The sequence below is a fragment of the Pezoporus flaviventris genome, unplaced genomic scaffold (genome assembly GCF_033815535.1).
Source record: "Pezoporus flaviventris isolate CSIRO_AGI_PZ_B2104156 unplaced genomic scaffold, CSIRO_AGI_Pfla_v1 ptg000056l, whole genome shotgun sequence".
Classification (NCBI taxonomy): domain Eukaryota; kingdom Metazoa; phylum Chordata; class Aves; order Psittaciformes; family Psittacidae; genus Pezoporus; species Pezoporus flaviventris.
In genome coordinates this window covers 942329-955302 of record NW_026892604.1, presented here as the reverse complement: position 1 = coordinate 955302, position 12974 = coordinate 942329, and the positions used below count along the sequence as shown (strand labels likewise).

The 12974-nt window shown below is 39.6% G+C and overlaps 1 protein-coding gene and 1 long non-coding RNA gene across 3 annotated transcripts in view; one reads left to right on the top strand and one right to left on the bottom strand.

The window, feature by feature from the left end:
* The window catches only part of ITFG1 (integrin alpha FG-GAP repeat containing 1), an 82819-nt gene extending 72123 nt beyond the window's left edge, over nt 1-10696 (top strand). For both annotated transcript variants that reach the window (XM_061469318.1, XM_061469317.1), the window contains 4 exons: nt 1751-1875; nt 4975-5057; nt 6794-6911; nt 10285-10696. In XM_061469318.1, coding sequence (XP_061325302.1) covers nt 1751-1875; nt 4975-5057; nt 6794-6911; nt 10285-10344 — 386 coding nt within the window. In that variant the 3' untranslated portion in view covers nt 10345-10696. The remainder of the gene's footprint in view (nt 1-1750; nt 1876-4974; nt 5058-6793; nt 6912-10284) is intronic.
* A 350-nt stretch (nt 10697-11046) lies between these two features.
* On the bottom strand, nt 11047-11456 carry LOC133277475 (uncharacterized). The gene is made up of 2 exons (XR_009746219.1): nt 11290-11456; nt 11047-11250 (listed from the first exon to the last, which is right to left on the bottom strand). It is a non-coding gene; the product is annotated as an uncharacterized LOC133277475 (long non-coding RNA).
* Nucleotides 11457-12974: the final 1518 nt, after the last annotated feature.

Genomic DNA, 12974 nt, shown 5'->3' with positions numbered 1-12974 from the left:
CCTTCACACTCATTTCTGTTAACCTGGTGAAAGGCTAGATTCATTGTGGTGCTTATGAGGTGCTGATATTTTTCCTGCTCCCTAAAATCCAAATCACTTCCTAAGAAGCTTTCTAGACTATGAACAAAGAATCATCATCGGATCTGAATCAGTTTGCCAGAAACTAGAAGATTACAAATTTTTTTGTTTAAATGGACAAATCAGATACCTTGGAAATGGGATGTTAGCAAACCTGTTGATAGCTGCAACACTATCTGTTGCAGCTGTCTGTTTCCCTGCTGCCTTTTCAGGAAACACAGAGTGTTACTTTTCCCCTACAGTCTCTATTTTAATTAGTTATAATTACATGCTCTTACTAGGGCCTGCCTTACAACCACTGTAATCCTGCTTTCATTGAATCAATTTATTGTGTAAGAATTGGTTCATACAAATTTACTCAGCTTATTTTGTGACACAAGAAAAATCAGTAGTTACTGATTAAAACCAAGAATAAAGTGAACTTCCACATACTGAGTATGAGGTTGTAAATCAATAGGGCAAAAGACTTGGCACTATTTCACATAAAAACAAATGCAGAAATCTGATTTCTTCTCAACCTGTGAAAAATAGTTGTCCTGCATTCAGCAGTAGCAGTCTTATTTCTTCTTCTTAGTAGCTGGTGCAGTGCTGTGGTTTTTACTTTCAGCCTCGGAACAGTGCTTATAACACCAATGCTTTTAGTTGTTGCTAAGTAATGCTTACTCTGAGCAAGTACTTTCTGAGTCTTATGCTCAGCCAGGGAGGAGGGGAAGCTGAGAGGAAACAGAGACAGGACACCTGACCCAAAATAGCCAAAGGGGTATTCCATACCATAGCATGTCATGCCCTGTATGTAAGCTGGAGGCAGTTACCCCCCAAAGAACTGTGTGGTTTAAGCCTAGCTGGTAACTCAGAACCATGCAGCCACTCGCTCACTCCGCCCCCCTTTCCTCTCCCTGCTCCCAGAGAGATGGGGAGGAGAATCAAAAGAATGTAACTCCCATGGGTTGGGATAAGAACAGTCCAGTAACTACGGTATAACACAAAACCACTACTGCTACCACCAATAATAATAATGATAAGGGAAATAACAAGGGAAGAGAATACAACTGCTTACCACCCGCCGACCGATACCCAGCCGGACCCAAGCAGCGATCTGGCCCTTCCAGGTAACTGTCCTCAGTTTATATACTGGGCATGATATGCTGTGGTATGGAATATCCTTTTTCTTAGTTTGGGTCAGGTGTCTTGTCTCTGCTTCCTCCCAGCTTCCCCTCCTCCCTGGCTGAGCATGAGACTCAGAAAGTCCTTGCTCAGAGTAAACATTACTTGGCAACAACAAAAAACATTGGTGTTATCAGTGTTGTTCCCAGGCTGAAAGTCAAAAACACAGCACTGCACCAGCTACTAAGAAGGAGAAAAGTGACTGCTACTGCTGACCCCAGGACAGTAGTCTAGGTTCAGTTTAACATGGAAATGTTGCTCAAAAGAATCATCTTACCTAGAAACCTAAAACATTCAAGCTGTTCTCCAAGTGAGTGGCCACAAGAAGTTTTGGAAATGTGGGACTGAACCTTTAAGAATTAAACAATCATGCAGTTGATTAACATTTTTAAATTTTTTTCATGACTGACTCTGAATGTATACATGTAGAAAGTTAATGGTTTCAGGGTTGCTCTTTTTTTTTTCCCACAAAATACCTATTTGGACTTCTTTTCTAATTTTATTTCAGCTGGACAGCTTAGCCAATCAGCGCATTATGCTCTGCAGCTTCCATACAACGTACTAGGCTTGGGACGTAGTGCTAATTTCCTTGACCATTTGTATGTTGGCATTCCTCGTCCTTTAGGAGAAAAGGTCAGTTGAGATTTAATGATTGTCAATACTACAATTGTCAATGTATATGGTGTTACCTTTATTGATAGACTTTAGATGGAAATACTGCTAGGGACTTTTTTTTCTGTTTTCCTTTTTTATTTTCCCTCCAGAAGCAAGGATATTCATAGAATCATAGAAGAGTTAGGGTTGGAAAGAACCTTAAAGATCATCTAGTTCCAACCCCTCTGCCACAGACAGGAGCACCTCACAACAGACCATGCTGGCCAAGGCTCTGTCCAGCCTAGCCTTGAACATTACCAGCAATAGAGCATTCACCACTTCTTGGGCAACCTGTGCCAGTGCCTCACCACCCTCACAGTAAAGACCTTCTTCCTTGTATCTAACCTGAACTTCCCCTGTTTTAAGTTTGAACCCATTAACCCTTGTCCTAGCACTGAAGTCCCTGATGAAGAGTCCTTCCTCAGCATCTGTATAGCCCCCCTTCAGATACTGGAAGGCTGCTATGAGGTCTCCATGCAGCTTCTTTTCTCCAGGCTGAAAAGCCCCAGATTTCTTAGCTGGTCTTTGTATGGGAGGTGCTCCAGCCCCCTTATCAACATCATGGCCCTGCTCTGGACTTGCTTTAACAGCTCCATGTCCTTATTATGTTGAGGACAGCAGAACTGCACACATTACTCCAAGTGGAGTCTCACGAGAGCATTGTAGAGGGGCAGGATCACCTCCTTCGACCTGCTAGTCACACTTGGTGCAGCCCAGCACACTGTTTCTGAGCTGCAAGTGCACACTGAAGCCAGCTCATGTTCAGTTTCTCATGGACCAACACCCCAGGTCCTTCTCCACAGGGCTGCTCTAAGTCTCTTCTCTGCCCATCCTGTAGCTGTGCCCAGGATTTCCCTGACCCAGATGCAGGACCTTGCACTTCGGTTTGTTGCACTTCATGAGTTTGGCACTGGCTACCTCTCAGACATCTCAAGGTCCCCATTGCTCCCATCCGTTCCCTCCAGCTTAGTGTTGTTGCCAAACTTGCTCAGGGTATACTCAATCCCATGTCACTGACAAAGATGTTGAAGGGAATGGGTCCCAAAATGGACCCCTGAGTGACACCACCTGTTACCAGTCTCCACGTGGACACTGCACTGTTTACCACAATTCCTTGTGTGCAGCCATCCAGCCAATTCTTTATCCACAGACTGGTCCATCCACATCAAATTTATGTCCCTCTAGTTTAGAGACAAGGATGTTGTGCGGGACAGTGTCAAACACTTTGCAGAAGTCCAGGTAGATGACGTCAGCTGCTCTGCCCTTATCCATCAGTTCCATAGTCCCATCAGAGAAAGCCATCACAGAATCATAGAATAGTTAGAGTTGGAAAGGACCTTAAGATCATCTAGTTCCAACCCCTTTGCTATGGGCAGGGACACCTCACGTTAAACCATGTCACCCAAGGCTCTGTCCAGCCTGTCCTTGAACACTGCCAGGGATGGAGCATTCACAACTTCCTTGGGCAACCCATTCCAGTGCCTCACCACCCTCACAGTAAAGAACTTCTTCCTTATATCTAATCTAAACTTCCCCTGTTTAAGTTCGAACCTGTTACCCCTTGTTCTGACACTACAGTCCCCGATGAAGAGTTCCTCCCCAGCATCCTTATTGGCCCCTTTCAGATACTGAAAGGCTGATATGAGGTTTCCACACAGCCTTCTCTTCTCCAGGCTGAATAGCCCCAACTTGCTTAGCTGGTCTTTGTATAGGAGATGCTCCAGCCTCCTGACCATCCTTGTGGCCCTCCTCTGGACTTGTTCCAACAGTTCCATATCCTTTTTGTGTTGAGAACACCAGAACTGTACACAGTACATCAAAAGTAGTAGTTTGCATACAGAAAAAAAGTTAGAAAAAAACTTGTGTGCCTGGTTCTTATAGAGCATATAAACTCCGAAGCTAACACTAAGACCAAAAGATGACTGAATTTGTTTGTAAATGTTACTACAGGTATATAGTGCTTGCTTATTTGGCAAATGTGTATTAGATCTGAAGATCCAGTTATTGTGGTCAGCTGTAAAACTTTCCTGGGGTTGACCTGGCCAGCCTGTAAACTCACATAATCCTCTCTACCTCAGTTATAAAACCGGGATCAGTATGGCGGGAGGTAATCTTCAGATGAAACATAAAAGTAGGGTCCTAGTAATTTTCAGTCTTTAAAGATCTGATGGTACAGCTTTAAAAAGCAAGGTATTCAAATTAGCATCCTGGCCAAATTCTGATTTGGATAATTGCTTTGCCTGCCTCCTTTTTAGAACTGGTTCTTTTCAGCTTTCCCTATTACGTTGTTGCTTTGTACTTTATTTTACTTTGTTTTTTTTAAGCACTTTGGAGTTTTCAGAATAAAAGGCTTATACAAACATAAGGGAATAATCACTTATATTTAAAATAAAAAGATGAAAAACAACTGGATTGGGGGTTTTTGTGTGTGTTTTCCTTGTCATATTTAACCCCATCCCACAACTAAGTACCACACAGCTGCTTGCTCATTCCCCCCACTGCTGGAATGGGGAGGTGAACCAGGAAAAGGGAAAACCCGTGGGTTGAGATAAGAACAGGCCAATAATTGAAATAAAGTAAAATATTATTATAATAAAAGTAATGAAAGGGAAATAACAGAGAGGAATAACACTTCAGAAAGACAAGTGATGCACAGTACAGTTGCCCACCACTCTCTGACCAATGCCCAGCCCAGCCCAGGCAGTGATTAGTCCCTTCCTTATTCCTCCAGCTCTATATGCTAAGAATGACAGGACATGGTGTGGAACATCCCTTGGGTCTGCGAGGGCCAGCCATCCTGGCTGGGTAACCCCAACTCCAGCCTCCTCGCTGGCTGGTAAGAGGCAGAAAAGGCCATGGCTTTGTGAGCACTGCTCAGTGGTCAACAAACCACTACTAGATTGTCAGTGCTGTTTTAGCACAAATCCAAAACACAGTCCATACCACCAGCTATGAGCAAAACTAGCTCAACCCCAGCCAAAGCCAGCACTCTCCTTTTGTATGTCTCAACAGAGAATTTCTTTGCTTTTAAGTATATTGTTTCGTTATGAATTGACATAGCCTTTGTTTTTCTTTCAGTCTCCAAGAAAACAAGAATGGACGGCTATCATACCAAACTCCCAGCTTATAGTTATTCCCTATCCTCATAATGTTCCTCGAAGGTAACTTCATCATTTTGTTTTGCACTTCAAAAAATCACATTAATACAGAGTTTACTTCAGGCACTATGTGTAGTATGTTTAAAACCAGTCACTTTTAGAGCAAGGAAATTTAAGAACAGTGGTGGCAGTCAGTTCTGTGGATGTAGTTTCCTCAGTGGCTAGGCAGAATACTTCTCAGGTATTTACACAGCTGCTTAGGTAGTGCCCATAAGAGATCAGAATATTACCAGCTCAACTCCTGCAAAAGTCACATATTTGCAGAATTTACCAACATTCTTTTGACAAATTGCAAGTGTGGTAATGATCTAAGCAAGCACTTCTGTTTCACCAAACGTGCAGTTTCTGTCTGGTTGCATATAAAACATTCAGTTCAGCCATTCTGAATGCAGCATTTGTTGCCACAGGCATTAATACTTTTCTTTAAGAAAAAGTGAATGGGTCAGTTACACAAGAGCATAAACACAGAATTCACTTTGCAATTAAAATGTTTATCCCAGAAAGAGAGCATGTTTCTGTCTTTTCCATTAGTCAGATATTCCAGCTGCTTTTTGCCATTTGATGTTTTACTGAGTTCAGTTGCATTTATCATGCAGAAATGATTCTGACATCTGTTTCAGCAGTTAATTTTACTATAGGACAGATAACAGTTGAGAAGTGATATGCTGCTTAAGTTGCTAATTAAGAACGACAGGAATAGCATCTGCCAGATGAAGAAAATCTAGTTACATTCTTGAGGTATTTAAGGGTATGCGTTATGCAAAATATTTCCTGTCATTTTATCCTTAAATTATTTTTGCTTTCCTATAAAGTTTACGGACACTAGAAAAGCAGAGGAGAGAATCCCAAGAAGAAATCAGATTTCATAATAAACCTTTACAAATTTATAGTTTCTTTGACACGGATACATGGCCTCCTGCTGACAGCTTTCCCATGACAGGAAGCCTATAGTACAGAAGGGGTGTTAGATGAGCCGTAGGACCCCACAACATTCAAGGGATGGCTTCCAGAAGCCCTTCAAGTGCTTAGGTTTTTTGCTTTCCAGCATTCTCCTGCCATAATCAACTGGTTATTTTGCCTACAACTGCCATTGTCTCTGGTAAACTCAGACTGAGCAATGCCCAACCAGCTGAGCTCTGTAGCCTGTCCAAGAGGAGCTTCTTGTCTGCAGAAAACAATAGATCTTACAGGCTTACTTCACCCTGCTGCTCCCTCTCCCCGAGCCCCAGGCAGTTATGTGGGAGACTTTGCTGCATCTTTTACTTTGTCCTGGGCAGGGGAAGGAGATAATCTCCTAATGAGAAAAAAAAGTCAGTCCCTGAGGATATCCATAGGTTTCCTGGAAAGTTAAACAGAAACCGAATTTAGACATAGCATTATCTGTAAATAATTATATTAAGCCATATATTTTCAAGTTAAAAAAAACATTAAGCTTCAGTCTTTTAAGTATAACCCCTAGCTCCCATAGCCCAAGTTGTTATCTGTCTTACACTAGGAATGGGTTGCCCAGGGAAGTTGTGAATGCTCCATCCCTGGTGGTGTTCAAGGCCAGGTCGGACAGAGCCTTGGGTGACATGGTTTAGTGTGAGGGGTCCCTGCCCATAGCAGAGGGGTTGGAACTTGATGATCTTAAGGTCCTTTCCAACCCTAACTATTCTATGATCTTTTTAAGTTAACTCTGTTTTCTGCTTCCTGGTGAAGGGTATTAATGTTTCCTTGGATTTTCTTCTTCCATATAGCTGGAGTGCCAAGCTGTATCTGACCCCAAGTAACATTGTGCTGCTAACAGCTATAGCCTTAATTGGTGTCTGTGTTTTCATCCTGGCTATAATTGGCATATTACACTGGCAAGAAAAGGTAAGCTTAATTAGCTAGATTCTTTTCTGTATTTTCTGTACTATTTAACACTTCCTAAAATTTTACAGTCTTGTATGTTGGTTTTTTGCATATTTTTCTACAGTATAGTTTCTGACACAGACTGCATTAACTCCCTAAAAGTGTTTACTTATTGAGTCAGAATTTACTGCAATCTTTAAAACTGGCATTGTTTTTATTTAAGCTCTAAGACACTTAAAAAGGGAAGTGAAGACAACATGGATGAATTTTTGCCATTAAGGTATTATTCCCAAGTAAATGATACATTTTTGTTTCATATATAAGCTTTCTATTATGCAGAGTTTTAAGGGGTGCTGTTTTGGAAAATGGAACATGAAATCGGTTTACCTACCTTGAGATCTGCTAGTAATATAAAAATAAGGAAAATGTCTCTTTTTCTGTATCTGTCTTTGCTGATTGTACTGACATCATCATTCAAAACTATATACAAATTCAATCATGTAATATTGGCTGCTTTCCTCTGTGTGTCTGAATTATACATGCAGTGGATAAAAATCCATTGATTTGAAGAAGCATTTTGAATGGGCCTTTCATTTCACAAAAGAAATGCGTTCCCATTTTTCTTGACTATGCTCAGTTCTCCATCATATTCAACTGGCAAAATTGCCAATAAATGCTACTATGTACCCAAGCCATAATCTTAACTGTCAAATAAAATTACTGCACAATTTGACGTGGTAGAATTGTTTGTTATTTTGTGCTTGTGGAAATAAAATGACCTTGTTAAACATTCACATAGGCTTTGCACATTTAAATGTTGTCTGTCAGTCTTCACTCTTCAAAGTATTAAATACAGTCTCCAAATAATAGAAAAGCTGGAATAAAATACACAAAGTGAAGCAAAATTTCACTGACTGTCCTTAGCATGTCCTACTGTATCAAGGAAGCATTGCTGATAGCTAGGACTATATACAGGCTGGGTTTAACTCTGTTTCTAGCAAATCTTAAGCAACAAGAATAGCAGAAAAAATACTTGGACTTTGAGCTGGGGAAGGATTAACTATATATAATGCCATCTGGAGAAATGGAAATTCAGTGTCAATGTTTAAAACAATTCTTCACATAATAGTTCATGTATTGTGATATAAAGAAGCACTTGGCCCAGAGTGCTTTCTGAGCCATTTTAAATCCCATTAGGTGTATGTGAATGAAATGGTGTATTAGTTGTATTATAAACACATTTCCAACAGCTGCATCTTGGTCAAAGTAGGCATAAATATTTGGATAAATTGTGTGTATTTTCAGACTACCATATAAACATTTGTTAATTCCTGTAATTTTCCAGTGCCTTCCTACTGATTTTAACCTTCCCAATTTTTAGAAGGAATGGTTGAGGTACAGAACAAATAAGACTCTTAACCAAGGCTGTATTGTGTATCACTGACATAACTGGGAGTTAAACTCCAAAATTCCATGTTCATGATCTTGTTCATGGTTTACTGCCTCTTTCGCTAGTCTTATAAAAATACTGTTCTGCATAAATGCTTATTTCCTTTACAGGTCTCTAGAGTACCTGTAGCAAAGAAAGGAAGGGGAAATGTACTGGCTGTTGCAATGTCTTCTTTTTCCCCAGAGGTTATATCTGTCTGTAAGATGCAGTGTTTTATTCAGCAGTTAAAATAAAACATGTACTTTGACCTCTCCAGATAGGTGATAATAGGAGCCCTTTGTCTACAATAGTTGTTACAAATTCATCTGCCAGCCAAGTATTGTATTGTTTAAATAACTGTAGGACTTAAGGGTAGTAGGTCACTCTGTCATTCCTTAGAAATTTGATACCTTAGTTTTGATACATGAAATGAAAGAGAAATTGAGGAAGAATTTAAACCGTTATTCATCTTACAGAAAATCTAGTCTGCTACATTAGCTAAGGACCTTGATACTCCTGTGTTCTCATTCTTTATAACTGGCTTTGTGGCCTTGATGGTAGTCATGTGAACACTGCTCATGGATGATAACACTGCTAGAGAAGTTTTGATGGATTCCTCAGAGTATCGGTTACTGTCAAATTTGAAGTAGTAATTTTTCAGGAAGCATACAAAAAATGGAGTGAAAATTGCCTTCTAAGTGAGACTACAAAATTTTGTCAAATGTGACAAGCATTTCAATGTAGGAAAGAGCATGGCACTCCCTTCTTCACACTCCATTTTTGACATTCAGAATACTACTGACATGGATAATCCCTTCCAAAAAGCCAGACCGATACATCTTAAACTTCACTGACAGCTGCTGCTGCCACAACATGCAGTAAAATCCATAGTTAATCCAGTGGAGTTGCTATCATACATAAACATTGTGTGATAAAGAAATCTTTGGCCTTGTGCCAAAGCAGATGACAAACTCCCATGGCAGAACACATGCACTGATTTCTACAAAAATTGTCATGTATATTTATCCATTGAGATACAAATCTGAATTCCGTTTGCAACAGCATACTGTAAGAGCTTTTCTTCATTTTACTCATTAAAAAAAACGTTGGGATTAAGCAAGCAAAAAAACACTTAAATCCGTTTTGCTAAATTCTCTTATGCTAGGATTTATACATACCGTCAGTCATTACAAAAACACTGTTTTCTAGAAAAGTTCACATTCTGTGTTCAGAATATCCTTTAAAAAGTACTTTCAGACTCTAGTACTGCTTTAGAACACAAGAGGAGGCTTGTGGGAAAGGACATGTTTTTCTGCATTACCTGGATCGTAAGTACAATTTAAATATGCTGCTTTTTCCAGGCACCATCCAAACTGCTCTTTCAGCAGATCACTGTGTGCTCTGCATAGATAAGCATGGAAATGCATCCTACAAACAAAACCACAAAAAGTTTTTAGCCTACTTGGTGCTGTTAATTGTTGGTTGAACTGCCATCTTTGTAGAAATTTGTATTTGATGGAATTGTTAAAAAGAATCTCATTAGAAGTGTAACATCTACATGATGACATCTACATGATGATTTACATACACAGATGACATTATTCCAGAGTAACTTCATCTCATATTTATAATGCATACTAAATAAATAAATAAATACATAACAGGAAACATTCTTCGTTTTTGAAATGCCGCTTTTAAAAAAGCAGTATTACAAATAATAGAAAATAATGGTACATAAATACTAAAACAGCTGAGCATTGACAGCAGAAGCCAATTTTGAGTAGATTGTTGCTATTTCAAACTGACACCATTTAAAAGATAATTATTGAGGCTTTTACTGAACATTTTGCCTTTTGCTAACAGTGACATGGTAAAAATCAACCATTCTCTGACATTTGACAACTCATTTCTGTAACAGTATTGCTCTAGATCCCATAAAGTGTTTTTTTTATTATTATTTTTCAGAAAGCAGATGACAGAGAGAAGCGACAGGAGGCTCATCGGTTCCATTTTGATGCTATGTGACATGCCTTAGTATTTATGAAGGAGCTGCTACTCATTTGCTCAATTGAAATACTAAATTCTGGTTTGTAAAATAATTACTGTGCAAGTACTGCTGGTATGCTATTTGTAAATGTTGCATTATTTGGTATTTATTTGGAAAGTATTAAAATCAGACCTGAATGTCTCACGAGGCTTTTCAGTTAACAGACTGTATATAATAGCATTTCATCTTTATTTAACAGAACTATGATTTTATTTTTCTTAGTAAAGTGATCAGATTGCATGTATCATTATTTATGTACCACCCGTTCTTTAGTAGTATTTGATAGAAAGAAATCTGTCTAAATAAAGTTTAGTGTTTCAGTGAGCAGAATACGTTGTATCACCTGAATTGGTCTTGTCATTTACACATTACTGGAAAGTAACATGCATTTCTGAAAATTAAGCAAGTATTCTGTATTTTTTTTTGTTTAAATCCATATGTACAATAGTTAAAGAATTTAGCTGTTGGAGAACTTAAAAAAGCTGTAATGTTAATGCTGATTCAGTGGCTCATCATGGGACAGATGTAGTACTTGTGTGTGTTAGTTCCAGAGAGAAAACAATGCATTCAGAAATTAAAACCATAAAAATGTATCAGCTTTATATAAACTGCTTTTATAATTAAACTATAACCACATTTATTTTAGAAAAGCCTGAAGTAATTATGAAAGTAACTTTCTAAAATAATAAAGGTGTGGGATTTTGTTTTTTAATAAGTAAAAAGAAAACATTTTGTAGTGGAAGATGAATGAGGATTAACTCCCCAGAATTTATTGCTAAGGTATGAGATATACAAAGATTAAATTAAGAATATAGTAGGACACTTGGAATAAGCAGTGTACGTTATCTTTGTGCACTAGTATAAGACAAGTAGCTCAACTTCAACTGGGAGTGAGTGAACAAGTTACCTGACTGGGTTTAAACCACGACAAAATGGTGATGAAGTTACAAGTTGCTCAGTGTAGGGTCCTGGAAAAATCTCTAAAAATAATCATGCTTTTACTTAATAGTTAGTCCTTAGTGATAGAAGTTTACATGATTAATTGTGCATTTAAATCTCTCAATTTGCATGCCTAATGAATACCATTTGATAAACTTGTCCTGGGTTCAGCAGTAGCAGTCATGTTTCTCCTTTGTGGTAGCTGGTGCAGTGCTGTGTTTTGACTTCCAGCCTGGGAGCAATGTTGGTGAAACCGATGTTTTCGGTTGTTGCTAAGTGATGTTTGCCCTGACCAAGGACTTTGTGAGGCTCATGCTCTGCCAGGGAGGAGGGGAAGCCGTGAGGAAGCAGAGACAGGGCACCTGACCCAGGCTAGCCAAGGAGGTATTCCATACCACAGGACGTCATGCCCGGGGTGGGGGGTGACTGGGAGTTACCTGGAAGGACAGGGGCTTCCGGGTGGGACTCGTTTCTTGGCCGGTGGTATCGTATTCTCTTCCCTTGTTATTTTCCCTTATCATTGTTGTAGTTGATAGTAGCGGTGGTGATTTGTGTAGTACATTGGTTGCTGGACTGTTCTCGTCTCAACCCATAGGAGTTGCACCCTTTCGATCCTCCTCCCCGTTCCTCCGGGAGAGGGGAAGGGAAGGAGCCCCGGTGGGGGGGGGGGGGGGCCTCGATTGTTGTCAGCCCAGCACCACTCACTGGGAGTGAACAAGTTGCCTGACTGGGTTTAAACCACGACAAAACTAGGACATACTTTCTCAAATAACTACAAACTATTCATCTTAGAGGCACTCAGCTCTGCAGCTGGCTCTCTGCAGTGTGCTCTGGTCTAGCACTCGTCCCATCACATGCTGTCCTGTAACTGCTGCTTTTGCTTGGCAGCCCAGAAGCTGAAAAGGGAGTGCAGATACAATGCTGAACTGATCCCACCCACCCTGAAAGACAGTCAGACAGGTTGTTACCATGTCAGTGCTGAGCAGTGACCCATTCAGACAGCAGCACAAACCCGGAAATCAGAGAAGTACTGATGAGCAGTCTGCCAAGCTATGATGTTTTACTGGATGTTTCTAATATGAACTGATCAGAGGCCAACAAAGGCTACTTTAATACTACACTACTGTTACTATTAAGCATATCCCTAATTCACACCCTTAATATTTCTCTTAGAGTGGCATAAAAAAAGTAAGATTTTTTTTTAGATAGATAAATACTTAATGCTATTGAACTTTTAAAACCCCAGGATAGAATTTGCTCCTGACAGCAAAAGTAGTAATGAATTTCATAATTAAAAGGAAGCACAACTTAAAATATTTTGCAGTCTTTTTCAGATGGTTGGAGAATAAGGCTAAACACATGCCACTGGCAGCAAAGCACAGTTGTCTGTAGCCCTCTATCACAATATAATAAACATAGATTAGCCTCCTTATGTTTTTTGGGGAAACAGTTAGGAATGAAGTCACCTCATGCTGACATTTAGGCTGTTGTCAAGTTAATAGAACAACAAACTCAGTATCTCTTGCTTTAAGGTATTTTGCATGCTCAGTAGTGCATTGTTGTATCACTTCATATACAATACATCACTGGTGCTTTAGATGCTTTCTTATAATAAAGGTTTCTACACTCATAACTTGGCTCACAACAGTATATTTGCACTCTTTTGAAT